General features: G+C 44.5%; 1 protein-coding gene across 2 annotated transcripts in view; it reads right to left on the bottom strand.

The window, feature by feature from the left end:
* The window catches only part of POLD1 (DNA polymerase delta 1, catalytic subunit), a 172,539-nt gene that overhangs the window by 61,882 nt on the left and 94,201 nt on the right, over positions 1-16,456 (bottom strand). For both annotated transcript variants that reach the window (XM_044281624.1, XM_044281625.1), the window contains exons 20-21: positions 9,284-9,459; positions 5,922-6,074 (exon numbers count right to left, since the gene is read on the bottom strand). In XM_044281624.1, the coding sequence (XP_044137559.1) occupies positions 5,922-6,074; positions 9,284-9,459 (329 nt within the window). The remainder of the gene's footprint in view (positions 1-5,921; positions 6,075-9,283; positions 9,460-16,456) is intronic.

Here is a 16,456-nt window from a genome sequence, read left to right as displayed (position 1 = left end):
GAAATACACAGTAGCGGGTGTGTGTGAAGTTATTCTGAATGACCCTATGTGCACCTTCAATATTATATACCCTTTTAGGGATAGATTTCAAATAGCTCTGATATAGCAGAAACCACTAAATTATGAAATTGCTAAATTGGGAATTGTACTTCAACCCAGAACAAAAAATGTGCTTTGACGGACACTAAATATCTTGCCCAGCAACAACAGTACACCGGTGGGTAACGAGAGATTTAGAGGGAATTAAATTTGAGGCCTAGTATTTAGGCGCTGGGTCACCGGTATGGATTTAGTGACAGAATTAGACTTGGAAATACACAGTAGCGGGTGTGTGTGAAGTTATTCTGAATGACCCTATGTGCACCTTCAATATTATATACCCTTTTAGGGATAGATTTCAAATAGCTCTGATATAGCAGAAACCACTAAATTATGAAATTGCTAAATTGGGAATTGTACTTCAACCCAGAACAAAAAATGTGCTTTGACGGACACTAAATATCTTGCCCAGCAACAACAGTACAGCGGTGGGTAACGAGAGATTTAGAGGGAATTAAATTTGAGGCCTAGTATTTAGGCGCTGGGTCACCGGTATGGATTTAGTGACAGAATTAGACTTGGAAATGCACAGAAGCGTGTGTGTGAAGTTATTCTGAATGACCCTATGTGCACCTTCAATATTATATACCCTTTTTGGGATAGATTTCAAATAGCTCTGATATAGCAGGAACCACTAAATTATGAAATTGCTAAATTGGGAATTGTACTTCAACCCAGAACAAAAAATGTGCTTTGACGGGCACTAAATAACTTTCCCAGCTACAACAGGACAACGGTAACGAGAGATTTAGAGGGATTTAAATTTGAGGCCTAGTATTTAGGCGCTGGGTGACAGGTATGGGTTTAGTGACAGAATTAGACTTGGAAATACACAGTAGCGGGTGTGTGTGAAGTTATTCTGAATGACCCTATGTGCACCTTCAATATTATATACCCTTTTTGGGATAGATTTCAAATAGCTCTGATATAGCAGAAACCACTAAATTATGAAATTGCTAAATTGGGAATTGTACTTCAACCCAGAACAAAAAATGTGCTTTGACGGACACTAAATATCTTGCCCAGCAACAACAGTACAGCGGTGGGTAACGAGAGATTTAGAGGGAATTAAATTTGAGGCCTAGTATTTAGGCGCTGGGTCACCGGTATGGATTTAGTGACAGAATTAGACTTGGAAATACACAGTAGCGGGTGTGTGTGAAGTTACTCTGAATGACCCTATGTGCACCTTCAATATTATATACCCTTTTTGGGATAGATTTCAAAGAGCTCTGATATAGCAGGAACCACTAAATTATGAAATTGCTAAATTGGGAATTGTATTTCAACCCAGAACAAGAAATGTGCTTGAACGGACACTAAATAACTCGCCCAGCTACAGCACTAGGGACAGATTTAGCTGGATATAAATTTGAGGCCTAGTATTTAGGCGCTGGGTGACCGGTATGGATTTAGTGACAGAATTAGACTGGGATATGGCCAAAAAATGAACAGACTATTGCTGGTTAAATGCACTTGGTGTGACAGCTTCACCCTGATGTAGGCTTTAGCCAAAAAACAACCACACCATTGAGGGTTAAATGCACTTGGTGACAGGCGCAGCTTGCCCCTGATTTTGTATATGGCCAAAAAATGAACAGACTATTGCTGGTTAAATGCACTTGGTGTGACAGCTTCACCCTGATGTAGGCTTTAGCCAAAAAACAACCACACCATTGAGGGTTAAATGCACTTGGTGACAGGCGCAGCTTGCCCCTGATTTTGTATATGGCCAAAAAATGAACAGACTATTGCTGGTTAAATGCACTTGGTGTGACAGCTTCACCCTGATGTAGGCTTTAGCCAAAAAACAACCACACCATTGAGGGTTAAATGCACTTGGTGACAGGCGCAGCTTGCCCCTGATTTTGTATATGGCCAAAAAATGAACAGACTATTGCTGGTTAAATGCACTTGGTGTGACAGCTTCACCCTGATGTAGGCTTTAGCCAAAAAACAACCACACCATTGAGGGTTAAATGCACTTGGTCGCAGCTTGTGCTGGCGCACCACAAGACACAAAATGGCCGCCGATCACCCCAGAAAAATGAGACTGACAAACGGTCTGTGCAGCCTAAAAACAGTGAGCAATTGAGGATCAGCAGCTCAATGATCCACAGCTGCAGATCGATCAGTTAATCAAGTCCTTTGGAGGAGTTAATCTGCCTAATCTCGCCCTACTGTCGCAGCCGCAACCTCTCCCTACGCTAATCAGAGCAGAGTGACGGGCGGCGCTATGTGACTCCAGCTTAAATAGAGGCTGGGTCACATGGTGCTCTGGCCAATCACAGCCATGCCAATAGTAGGCATGGCTGTGATGGCCTCTTGGGGCAAGTAGTATGACGCTTGTTGATTGGCTGCTTTGCAGCCTTTCAAAAAGCGCCAAGAAAGCGTCACAAAAGCGCGAAGAAAGCGACGAACACCGAACCCGAACCCGGACTTTTACGAAAATGTCCGGGTTCGGGTCCGTGTCACGGACACCCCAAAATTCGGTACGAACCCGAACTATACAGTTCGAGTTCGCTCATCCCTACCCAGCAGGCTTCCATTACTGAAGTCAACAAACAGCTATCACATGTTGAGACAAAACCGGGGGACTTTGCCGAGTCCCATAACGAGCTCACAGATGCCCATAATGACCTGGCCTCAGAAATAGAGCACCTGAAATCCAAAGTGGTAGACCTGGAGGATGGGTTCAGCCAAAATAATGTAAAGTTCAGGGGAATCACGGAGGACAGCCGACCCAAAGATCTACGCACCTTTATTCAAGACCTCATGAAACTCCTCATTCCTGATATCTCAGAACATGACCTTATTATAGATAAAGTCCATAGAGTGGCCCGCCCAAAACACCTCAAGATGTTCTGGCCAGCATGCACTTTTTCCATATTAAGGAATCACTGATGATGGCCGCCAGAAAGAGAGGCACCCTTCCTTACGATGGAGTTAAAATGTTTGCTGACATCTCAGCTTCTACCCTGCAACAGCACCGTTCAATGACCCCCTTTACCACCGCATTGAGGGATCACAACATATCCAACCGCTGTTTTTTTTTTTTTTTAGACGAAAGTACTAATTCATCATCAAGGTACTTTACATGCTATTTGTTCCTTAGAAGCTGGGAAGTGCCTTCTCCAATACTGGAACATCTCTATGCCGGACCTCCGCGCAAACACAGGCACTCCGCCTCGACATGTCTCTTCCGAGTGGCAGGTGGTGACAACGAAGCGTAAATCCAACCTTTGAAGATTTGTGTTCCAATTATGCTACTTTCGGAAAATATGGGCACAATGCACCCTATCCCAAGTCCTAAACGTCTAAATATGCCCGTTCTGAGTAGCCTGCCAGCTAGACCGGCTATTTTTCTATTGTTATTATCTCTGTATAGGTCATGTTGGTTTCCTCAGGGGCTCAAGATGGATCTGCTACCGGGGTCTTGGATGAGACGCCGTTCAATTGGCCAAGGGACTACGGGAATGGTTCCCCCCCCCCCCCTTTCCTGTCATTCAAGGTATGATGTTCTAAATCTTCCTTGTCCCATACAATGGTTCTTACAATAGCTGAATGTTGAGAACTAAATAGTCCCTTTAAGAGATTCATGATGTGGAAGGAGGCTAATACTTTAAAATGCTGTATTTTTTGTGCCACTGAAACGCATCTCTTAGAGGCAGATAGCCATAGAGTTTACCACCCTCCAGTTCCCTCTCATCCTTCAAGCCACCTGCAGATCAGAGCTAAACAGATATTTAAAATGTGGTCCAAATCTACCGTCTCTCCAACTCCCCTCCGCCCAGTGTACATTATGCTAAACAGCAAAAACACGTTTGTCAAATCTACTCCCTTCCTCACATGGGAAAGAGAACTAAGCACCACATTCTCAACAACTCAGTGGCAAAGTTCTCTACGATTTATGTCAAAGAATATAACGTGTGTCCCACTATTGATCTTTTGTGAAAATGACCTTGAGATGGTATTTTACCCCAGAGAGGCTAAGTTTGATGTTTCCTGGTGTCACGCATTTATGTTGGAGAGCTTGTGGCCAAAGGGGAACGCTTTTCCACATTCTGTGGTATTGCCCGCTTCTCAAATCAATGTGGGCGGAGATCTTCTCTCTAGCCTCAGAATTATTAGGTAATACCCTGCCGCCCTCTCCATTATTAGCCCTCCTGTCAATTGGTATAGACGGCATACTCCTCAGAGGTTGGTTGGTTATCGCTTATGTTTTCCTTTCCACCAAAATGGCTATTACTTCTAACTGGAAGAGTGCTACCATTCCCTCACTTGCCGATGTTACAGCCAGAGTGAATTTAACGTTCCTCTACGAAAGAACAATGGCTCTAGCTAAACACACCTACCCCAAATTTCAGAGGATGTGGCACACAAAGAAGGCTTCTAAGTACATGGCTTCTTCGGCCTGATCTTTGGCTCTTGCTGCATGAGGAACAGTTATGTTGTTGTCTCCTTATGCATGTTATTGTTTTGCTTGTTTTGCTTTTATTATATGTGATCTATACTATTTTATGACATCTACCGTATGTCTGTACACTGCTTGATATCTGAAAACAAATAAAAACGTATTGATTTAAAAATTGGTTTGTTTTGCTATTACCACAGGATTAAAATGGAAAATCTGCACAAAATAAATGAAATTTTAATCACCTCTATTTTCCTATGGAACACCTAAAGGGTTAACAAAGTTTGTAAAATCAGCTTTGAATACATTAAGGGGGTTTTCTAAAATGCAGTCATTGTGGGTGGTTTCTATTATGTTAGCCCCTTAAAGTCACTGAATTGGTCCTGAAAAACACAGTTTTGAAAATTTTCTTGAAAATTTCAAAAATTGCTTCCAAATTTCTAGTCCTTCTAACATGCTAAAAAAATAATATTTACAAAATGATGCCAACATAAAGTATACATATGGGGAATGTTAACTATTTCGTGAGAAATCACTTTGTCTTAAAATCTGAGAAATTCTAATGTAGAAAATTGCTAATTTTTTAAAAATTGTATGCATAAAAGGTGAAACATATCAACTCAAATTTACCAATAACAAAGTACGATGTGTCACGCTTGGATCAGCGTTCCAGAGTTATTGCCAGATAAAGTGACCCGTCAGATTTGAAAAGACAGGGCTTTGGCATTTGGTCCAAACTGGCTTTTCCTAGAAGGGGTTAATAATAATTTGTAATGAGCGCTGGGATAGAGAATTGTGAGATCAGTGACTGTAAGCGATGAAAGCTCTTGCTAAACGAGAAGACAGTTGGTTTCTAGTAACGTGCCTCACAGAGTAAACTAAAAAAGTTTGAAAAAAAAATAAAATGCTGAGTTGACAGTAACAAGAGCCTGGAATTGGGCAATGAGTAGCCAGCATCTAGAGGGTCACAGGAAGCCCTTGTCATTTCTTTTCCACACTCCTCTCTGCCCCACCTCCTCCTTCCACGCTGGGCAACCAGACACAGCTGCTCAGGGTGGGACGAGCTATTTCTGCGTTTCCCCTCAGTCACGGATCAGCACGTTCAGCCCATGCTACAAGCAGACTTTTTAATTTTTATATATTTTTTTTTTTAAGGTGGGGGGTTTAAGAATACAGCTTCTTGTTCACAATGAAAACTTCAGTTTCTGTAAATAAGGTTTGAATTTTGATAAAGCTGGAATTTGCCATGTTTTGTTCTGCTCTCCAATCCATTCATTCCACACAGATGTATACACGCCTCCGTGGTAAAAGGCCGCATCGTATACAGCAAATTATTTTCTTGAAACCTAGAGGATCCTCTTCCTACCAGCTGATAATGACCTCATAAGATCCCAGTCTCATCTCTTACCTTTCCGCTAGCTCCACGTGAGCCTGTTTACCGGCATACTCATCGGCGGTACGAGTCAGCTCTTTGGTGATAACCAGCTGCGAGATGTCTATCCGATTACACAGCAAATCAGAGATCACGTCCTTGGCGTGTTCCACAGCTCCCAATGGGTCTCTGCAAGTTAGAAGAAAAGAGACTAAGGGCCTCATTCACACGGAGCGTTACGGATTCTCTTAGGGTCTGTTCAGGAAAAAAACTGTTGGTTTTGCACTCAAGTTCAGATTGCATTCAGTGTTTCGGTTTATTCCACGCGGGTTCAGTTTTGTTCTGATGCGTTTTTCACGTACATGAAAACAAATTAAGAATTACATCTCCTAACAGTCATCAGTGAAAGACGCTTTGCATCAGGATGCAATGTGTTTTTCACGGAAGCCCCATTCACTTCTATGGGACCAGGGCTTAACGCAGAGATGATACGTGAAAAGCAACGCTCATAAGCACAGGCCCATAGAAATGAAGGGGGTCGGGATTCAGTGTGGGTGCAATGCGTTCAATTCACGCATTGCACCTGTACGGAAAACTCGCTTGTGTGAAAGGGGCCTAACTACGATGGGCAAAGTAGGTGTAGCACTTATGTGAATTTTATATCAGTGCACAGTATTTTCAATGCTTCGGAAACACAAAATTACACACAACTGTGTTTAGAAAAAAAAAAATTACTTCAAATGTCATTAAAGGGGTTCTCCAGACTTATCAGATCTGAGGGGGTCCGACACCCCCACCGATCAGCTGTATGAGGAGACGGCGCATGCAGTGTGCACATACAGTCTCCCTTCTCACTGATGCTATGTCTATGGCAAAACAGCAGCGAGCAGGAAGAGAACAGCAGGGGTCCCGGGTGTCGGACCACCGCCGATCTGATATTGATGACCTATCCTGACGATAGGTCATCAATACTAAAAGCCCGAAGAACCCCTTTAATTCAACTTCCTAACACTTTAAAGGGATTTTCCAGGTTTTGTATTCCAAGAATGTCCTTACACACATATATACATAAAGGTTATGCTCACTGCAATTATATCTCTCCCAAGCATCTAACAGAAGGGTGCAGAACCCTATGCATTTCACCACCTAATGTGGCTTCATCAGGGGTGCAACTTTATTAATTCTCTATGGGACTTCCGGAAATAGGCGAGTACAGTGCTCCGATATCTCCAGCAGTACCCTAGAGAATGAGTGGAGTGGCAGGGTGCATGTTCAACCTGCTGCTCCATCGGGAGAGGGAAAGTGGACCCCCTAGATCAGAGATGCTCAACCAGCGGCCCTCCAGCTGTTGCAAAACTACAACTCCCAGCATGCCCTAATAGCTGTAGGCTGTCCAGACATGCTAGTAATTGTAGTTTTGCAATAGCTGGAACGCTGCAGGTTGGGCATCCCTGCCCTTGAGCATGTTAAGGGATCCAAAAAGCCACCCAAAATATATTCTATGGTACATTTTTTATCTGTGGTTTAAATAGATTCTGCAAGAGAATATAATATATATATACACACACAAATATAACCAAAAAGCAGGCAGCACTCCAAGGTAAATGTGAAAAAATATGCAAGATTTTATTCACCCATGTGACAAGGCAACGTTTCAGCTCAGTGTGAGCCTTTCTGCCTTGTCACATGGGTGAATAAAGTCTTGCATATTTTTTCACATTTACCTTGGAGTGCTGCCTGCTTTTTTGATTTTTCATATTGGGTAAGCTGTATCCCGTTTGGGCTGTGCACCCACTTTTTTCCTTTTTTTGTTTTACTTTCCCGGTGCTGCCCTCTTTTTATTATATATATTTTATATAATATACATATACACACACACACACACACACACATACATATACACCTAAAACCTTTTTTTCCAGTAGACTTTTTTTTTTGCTTTATTCTTAACCTTCTATTTTCTATCTGTATGGCCTAAGCATGATGTGAACAGAGCTATGCACCAACATGAATGGTTAGTGTGGAAATACAAAGTGAAAAGAAAGGCCAAGCACGCAATTTACACTGCATTGCAGTTTTCTTTTCCTAAAGGGGAAGCAACACTTAAGTGTGTAACAATTCTTAGAAACCACAAGGTCTTTAAAACATTAGAAAAAGAAAGCATAAAAACAATGCTATAAGCAAAGTGACAATTTCTGTATGCTGGAGAAGGGAAGCAGAAACTGGTATAGGCGGCAGAAATAAGCCAGTAGTTGCAATAGGTAGCCTCTAGGGCCTTTGAGAGTTGTGATTTACCATGCGTCTACTATTCTGAAAAGATGATTAAAGGGTTTATCCGAGACTATTAAATTTCCCCCATATGCTGCTGCGGGGGGGGGGGGGGGGGAAAGCAGTCGATAACAGGCATGTACAGGGACGAGCCACCCTAGCGTCACCTGCGATGCTAGGGAGGCTCGTCCCCATCCCCGCCTGCCATTGGCTGCCCCTCCCCGACACCGGATGCTCTGATAACCCCTTTAATGTGTACCTTGGATTATAAACTTCACATAAATCAGCAGAACAAACGAGGATAAGAAACTTTGTATTATACCTTATTAGAGAAACACACACCTTTTCACTTACCAGGCTCCATTCAACCCCCCCTGCACTGTTCACACTCTGCTTATATAATTCAGAGAAGAGGTGAATTATTAGATTGACTGAGACATCAGGCTACAGTTGCTGTCAATGGAAGTGTATGGAGAGGGGATGAATAGAAGAAGGAACCTGCAAAGTGAGAGAGAGAGACACACACTCTGCTGCGGCACCTAGTAAGTGTTTTACTGTATAAACCCAGCGCTAGGTGCAGCTACCCTGCTCGTTACCGCTGGTGCTTCTGAGAGTGTACTATAGGGAGACAAGGGAGCAGAATCTTATCTTCTGTGTGTGTGTTGCAAATAGGATACATCATAGCAGCTGGCCTGATCCCTCCCTGCATGTCTAACTGTAACCCGATCCCCCAGTGTACAGACTCCCGTGTGCAGATCAGTGAGTGATCAGTGGAGGATGCAGGGGGGAGAAGAGTCTGATAAGTGGAGAAAGAGGTATTTTTTTCTTTAATAAGATGTATGACAGCGTTTCTTATATTTTGTCCTACTGATTTATGGAAAGCGGTTTATAATTGAAGGTACACTTTAAATGGGAGAAGACATATGTATTAATGATGTTCAGACTATAACTGAAAAACTGCTGCACATCAGTTTTCTTCATCCGCTACATCCCATAACATGGCAATCTATTAATCCACTTTGAAGACACAAATAAAACAAGTAGAAGCACATGTGTCCGGCTTTAAGAATTTACTATGGTACAGACAGAGAACAGGTGTACACTGTATATAGAAAAGCATGCATGTCTACCTGTCAATCAGGATCTTCTGCAGGCATGTGTTGATCAGATTGGCCACTAGAGGGCAGTTGTCCCGCCTTACAGTCTCTATTCCCTTGCAGTCCATCTTATCATGAGTGTTTGCGCTGGATGAAAAGTAAAGACCAGCATATCGCTTCTTGTTGATCAGCAGGTATGGAAAATATACCTAAAATATATAATTATTGTCACAGTTCAGTTACTGTTCACTCAGTGAATATTATAGTACTGAGGAGACAGAATTGTGAGAAACCATTGAACAGACCATACAATGTCTATAAGGAATAATCCTGACTAACCATCTTAAAGAGGTTGTCCAGTATAACATTTCCGTAGTTGTATCTTCATGTGTTGCCGCCATTTAAATGAATGAGGTTGAGCTTCAATACTGCACATACTGTGGTCAGGTGAGGTGCTGTTTATGGATGACAGCAGCCATGTTTTTCTAATCTTACACCCTTAAATTGAGTTATGTCCAGTCTGGTTAACAATGCACACAAGTGGATGACAAGGATATCTGGGAATATTTCTCCTGCAAAACCTGTACCATTAATGGTAAATTAAGACCAGCGTTTTAATAAAGCTCCATTGCTGGCAGTGGATCCGCCGAAGTTATGAACAGGCAAAGGCCTCAATAACTTTGGCGCATCCATAAATGTAAGACAGCTTCTGAGCGGTCTTACATTTAGACCTTTTTCCACACCTGAAACAGGCGTAAAAAATGATAGATGAGACGGGCCTGCCAACCTGGCCCCCTCCCACGCAACGACCACAATTTTAGAACTGGCGAGAGCAACAAAAAGTCGCATACTGTGATGCAAGTAACCACTGCTTTGCAATCTTTGCCAGAAATACACATACTTTAGGCATATTTCAGCATGATCAATGGCTCCCTAAGTGACTATTCATGACCCTAGCTGCCAAGAGGTCCTATTTCTTATTTTACGCAACCATAGAGCTGACATATTTCATAGCGCTTTACAGACATTATCATTACTTGTTGTCCCCTTTGGGGCTCACAATCCGTTCCCTATCAGTGTGTATTTGGAGTGTGGGAGGAAACCCACGCAAACACGGAGAGAACATACAAACTCCATTCAGATGTTGTCCTCGTCGGATTTAAACTTAGGACCACGGAGCTGCAAGCCACCAGTGCTAACCACCGAGCCACCGTACTGCCATAGTTTCAAGAAGGCTTTATTTTAATAAGAATGAATTTTTGTTATTTGAAAGGCTAGTTTCACACTACTAGTAAATTCAGCAGAGGAACAGCCTGCTGGAAGACATCGTATCCGGCATAGCTAGATCCTACCTGACCTCGCCTGAGCCCACTGACTAATGGGATTCGGCAGGGATCCTGCCCATTTCCAGCATTAGTGCTGGGATTCAGCCAGACAAAAACAGCAGTTTCTGCTGGAAGAATTTACCGCTAGTGTGAAACTTGCCTAAAGTTATACATCTTTTTAGAATGGTTCAATTTTTTTTAATCAATACAAAAAATGTCATACGTTACTTTGCCTAAGGCCTCATGCACACGACCGTTGTGTGCATCCGTGGGCGTTGTGCCGTTTTCCGTTTTTTTTCGCGGACCCATTGACTTTCAATGGGTCCGTGGAAAAATCGGAAAATGCACCGTTTTGCAGCCGAGGCCGTGATCCGTGTATCCTGTCCGTCAAAAAAATATGACCTGTCCTATATTTTTTTGACGGACAACGGTTCACGGACCCATTCAAGTCAATGGGTCCGTGAAAGAACACGGATGCACACAAGATTGGCATCCGTGTCCGTGATCCGTGGCCGTAGGTTGCTTTCATACAGACGGATCCGAAGATCCGTCTGCATAAAAGCTTTTTCTGATCTAAGTTTTCACTTCGTGAAAACTCATTTCCGACAGTATATTCTAACACGGAAGCGTTCCCATGGTGATGGGGACGCTTCTAGTTAGAATACACTGCAAACTTTGTACAAGACTGCCCCCTGCTGCCTGGCACCACCCGATCTCTTACAGGGGGATATGATAGCACAATTAACCCCTTCAGGTGCGGCACCTAAAGGGGTTAATTGTACCATCATATTCCCCTGTAAGAGATCAGGGCTGCCAGGCAGCAGGGGGCAGCCCCCCCCCTCCCCAGTTTGAATATCGTTGGTGGCACAGTGTGCGCCCACCATCGCCCCCCTTCCCTCCCTCTATTGTAATAAATCGTTGGTGGCACAGTGTGCGCCCACCATCGCCCCCCCCCCCTCCCTCTATAGTTAAAAATCGTTGGTGGCACAGTGTGCGCCCACCATCGCCCCCCCCCTTCCTCCCTCTATAGTTAAAAATCGTTGGTGGCACAGTGTGCACCCACCATCGGCCCCCCCTCTCTCTATAGTAGTAACAACCATTGGTGGCAGTGTGTGGCCTCCCATTCCCCCCCCCCCCCCACAGTAGAAGATTCATACTTACCTGCTTGCTGCTGCGATGTCTGTGAACGGCCGGGAGCTCCTCCTACTGGTAAGTGACAGTTCTTTAGCAATGCGCCGCACAGACCTTTCACTTACCAGTAGGTGGAGCTCCCGGCCAGTCACAGGCATCGCAGCAGCAAGCAGGTAAGTATGAATCTTCTACAATTGTACTATTGCTAAGTAACCATGGCAACCAGGGATGCAGTAGCTTCCTGGTTGCCATGGTTACCGATCGGAGCCCCAGCGATTAAACTGGGACTCCGATCGGAACTCCGCTGCCACCAATGATGGGGGGGGGAGATGGGAGGCCGCACACTGCCACCAATGGTTGTTACTACTATAGGGAGAGGGGGGGGCGATGGTGGGCGCACACTGTGCCACCAACGATTTTTAACTATAGAGGGAGGAAGGGGGGGGGGGGCGATGGTGGGCGCACACTGTGCCACCAACGATATTAAAACTGGGGGGGGGGGGGGGGTCTGCCTCCTGCTGCCTGGCAGCCCTGATCTCTTACAGGGGGATATGATAGTACAATTAACCCCTTCAGGTGCGGCACCTGAGGAGTTAATTGTGCTGATCACGGCCCCCTGTAAGAGATCGGGTGCTGCCAGGCAGCAGGGGGCAGTCATGTACACAGTTTTTCAGTGTATTCTAACCTGAAGCGTCCCCATCACCATGGGAACGCCTCTGTGTTAGAATATACTGTCGGAAATGAGTTTCACGATGTAGCCCATATCCGACAGTATATTCTAACGTAGAGGCGTTCCCATGGTGATGGGGACGCTTCAAGTTATGTTCGGGTGTCCGCCTGGCCGTGCGGAGGCAAGCGGATCCGTCCAGACTTATAATGTAAGTCAATGGGGACGGATTCGTTTGAAGAGGACACACTGTGGCTCAATTTTCAAACGGATCCGTCCCCCATTGACTTTCAATGTAAAGTCTGGACGGATCCGTCTGAGGCTATTTTCACACTTTAGATATTTTTTACCAATATAATGCAGACGGATCCGCTCTGAACGGAGCCACCGTCTGCATTATGAACACAAGTGTGAAAGTAAAGTCAATTGAAAGTCAATAGGGACAGATCCGTTTGCAATTGCACCATATTGTGTCAACGTCAAACGGATCCGTCCCCATTGACTTGCATTGTAATTCAGGACGGATCCGTTTGGCTCCGCACGGCCAGGCGGACGCCAAAACGAGTTTTTTTTTCATGTCCGTGGATCCTCCAAAAATCAAGGAAGATCCACGGACGAAAAAACGGTCACGGATCGAGGACCCACGGACCCCGTTTTTGCGGACCGTGAAAAAAAACTGTCGTGTGCATGAGGCCTAAATGTATTGAATATGTAGCTAGGGTAATGTTAAGCATAGTCAGTCCTGCACCCCCACTGATCACCTGTTTTGTGCCAGCGCTGGAGACTATACAGTGGATTAAATGGCTCTGGCCACTGGGTACTTTCTGGCACCGGCGTATAGCAGCTTAGTTCCCATTCACTTGAATGGTGGCTGAGCCGCAGTAGCCTGGCACGGTGACTACACAGTGGACAGATCCTTCTGCTTCCAGCTCCATTTATTGTATAGCTTATGTCACCAGTGGAAGCCTGGTACAGCTGATCGGTGTGGGGGGGGAGGGGGGGGGGGTGCAGTGCTAGACGTATTTACTGATAACCTATCAATATCTAAATAAGGGCTAGCACTTGTCACCGTACTGCAACTATTGTGAAAAAAGTTGTGAAGCTCAGTAATAAGTAGTAAAGGTTTAGCTCTGCAGCACGCTTCAGGTACTGCCAGCTGGATTATAGTCATTAAACCTAAAAAGTGCCAATAACATTTCTTCTGGTAGGCTGGGTATATTGAGGAAAAGAGAAATGATTAACACTTTCCCTATAGACTGATGTCCCTGCCTAAAAAAAAAAGGAATGACCGCCCCCGATAGGGGAGATCCAGTTTTAGGAGCCTCCTAATAGCCCTATATGTCCCTGACAAAAGATAGACACCGCCACCCAAAGAGAGACCTACCGTATCTACTGTCCAGTATTAAGATCCAGTGGTCAAGATATATATGAAAAAAACAACAAACTCCAATAGCATCAAGGTATTAGGATTACCAATAGGGAATTGAAGCACACACAATATGTCCCAGATAATAAATTTTGTCCCGACGCGTTTCTCTGATCCGTTTGATAGAATCAGTTAATCAGGGAACCACATTAAGGGCTCTTTCACACTTGCGTTCTTGTCTTCCGGCATAGAGTTCTGTCGTCGGGGCTCTATGCCGGAAGAATCCTGATCAGGATTATCCTAATGCATTCTGAATGGAGTGAAATAGCGTTCAGGATGCATCAGGATGTCTTCAGTTCCGGAACGGAGCGTTTTTTGGCCGGAGAAAATACCGCAGCATGCTGCGCTTTTTGCTCCGGCCAAAAATCCTGAACACTTGCCGCAAGGCCGGATCCGGAATGAATGCCCATTGAAAGGCATTGATCCGGATCCGGCCTTAAGCTAAACGTTGTTTCGGCGCATTGCCGGATACGACATTTAGCTTTTTCTCAATGGTTACCATGGCTGCCGGGACGCTAAAGTCCTGGCAGCCATGGTAAAGTGTAGTGGGGAGCGGGGGAGCAGTATACTTACCGTCCGTGCGGCTCCCGGGGCGCTCCAGAGTGACGTCAGGGCGCCCCAAGCGCATGGATGACGTGATCGCATGGCACGTCATCCATGCGCATGGAGCGCTCTGACGTCATTCTGGAGCGCCCCGGGAGCCGCGTGGACTGTAAGTATGCCGCTCCCCCGCTCCTACTATGGCAACCAGGACTTTAATAGCGTCCTGGCTGCCATAGTAACACTGAAAGCATTTTGAAGACGGATCCATCTTCAAATGCTTTCAGTTCACTTGCGTTTTTCCGGATCCGGCGTGTAATTCCGGCAAGTGGAGTACACGACGGCTCCGGACAACGCAAGTGTGAAAGAGGCCTAACATAAACCACCTCAGCCTCAAAAATAAAACTGGGGAAAGATGTGTGTGAACATGTTTCAATAATGCCCCAAAATAATTATACCAGATCTAGGCCCACAACCAAAAAAAAAAAAACATTACCTATAGTCAGACCCATATTCAGATTAAAAAGATATCAATAATGGTGATGATAATCACATACTGACCAGCTATTGATCAAAAAAGCACACCTGTATAATAAAATCCTGATCAAAAGTTTAAGACCACTTGAAAAATGGCAAAAAATCATATTTAGCATGGCTGGATCTTAACAAGGTCATGCAACAAGAAGAAATGGCAGTGAGACAAAACATTTTTTGAGCATTCAATTTAATGAAAAGAACGAATAAACTGAAACAGGCTGTTTTTCAGCTGATCAAAAGTTTAGGACCACACCTCCAAAAAAACTAACCCCCCCCCCCCCCAAAAAAAAAACTGAAATCCAACTTCCAAACATGAACTCAGCAATGAGTAGTTCCGCCGCTATTGTTTATCACTTCAAAAATGTGTTTCCGCATGCTTGATGCAAGCGTTTTCATGAGGTGACTGGGAACATTTCTCCAAGTGGTGAAGATGGCCGCACGAAGGCCATCTACTGTCTGGAACGGTTGTCCATTTTGGTAAACTTCCCTTGCCATCCATCCCCAAAGGTTCTCAATTAGATTTAGATCAGGGGAACACGCAGGATGGGCCAAAAGAGTGATGTTATTCTCCTGGAAGTCCCTTGTCCTGCGGGCATTGTGTACTGTAGCGTTGTCCTTTCGAAAAACCCAGTCGTTACCACACAGACGAGGGCCCTCAGTCATGAGGAATGCTATCTGCAACATCTGGACATAGTCCGCGGCCGGTTGACGCCCCCTGCACTTCCTGAAGCTCCATTGTTCCACTGAAGGAAAAAGCACCCCAGACCATTTTGGCGCCTCCTCCACTGTGGAGAAAGAAAACATCTCAGGTGGGATCTGCTTGTCATGCCAGTAACGTTGGAAACCATCAGGACCAACAAGGTTACATTTTTTCTCATCAGAGAAGAAGACTTTCTTACCATGTTTGGTGCTCTCTTGCAAAGTCCAAACGAGCAGTTCTGTGGCGTTCAAGGAGACGAGGTCTTTGAAGACATTTTTTGTTTTTGAAGCCCTTCAGTCTCAGATGCCGTCTGATGGTTATGGGGCTGCAGTCAGCACCAGTAAGGGCCTTAATTTGGGTCGAGGATCGTCCAGTGCCTTGACGGACAGCCAATTGGATCCTCCGGCTCAGTGCTGATGACATTTTTTTGGGTCTTCCACTTGACTTTTTTGTTCCATAACCCTCAGGATCATTTAAGAAATTCCAAATGACTGTCTTACTGCGTCCCACCTCAGCAGCGATGGCGCGCTGTGAGACCCTGCTTATGCAGTTCAACAACCTGACCACGTTCCAAAAGGGGTGGACTTTTAAAGGCATGTGGTCCTAAATTTTTGATCAGCTGAAAAACAGCCTGTTTCAGTTTATTTGTTGTTTTCATTAAATTAAATGCTCAAAAAATGTTTTGTCTCACTCTCATTTCTTCTTGTTGCATGTTGAAGCTCTACTTGGAATCTTGTTAAGATCCAACAATGTAAAATATGTTTTTTTTGCCATTTTTCAAGTGGTCTTAAACTTTTGATCAGGACTGTATACCCAGGAAGAAAAAACATATTTGTATTTCTCTTGTAGTATATATGCCAGGTCCAGGCTTAGACAGGGT

This window comes from Bufo gargarizans, chromosome 2 (genome assembly GCF_014858855.1).
Source record: "Bufo gargarizans isolate SCDJY-AF-19 chromosome 2, ASM1485885v1, whole genome shotgun sequence".
NCBI lineage: Eukaryota > Metazoa > Chordata > Amphibia > Anura > Bufonidae > Bufo > Bufo gargarizans.
This window is presented reverse-complemented; position numbering and strand designations above follow the sequence as displayed.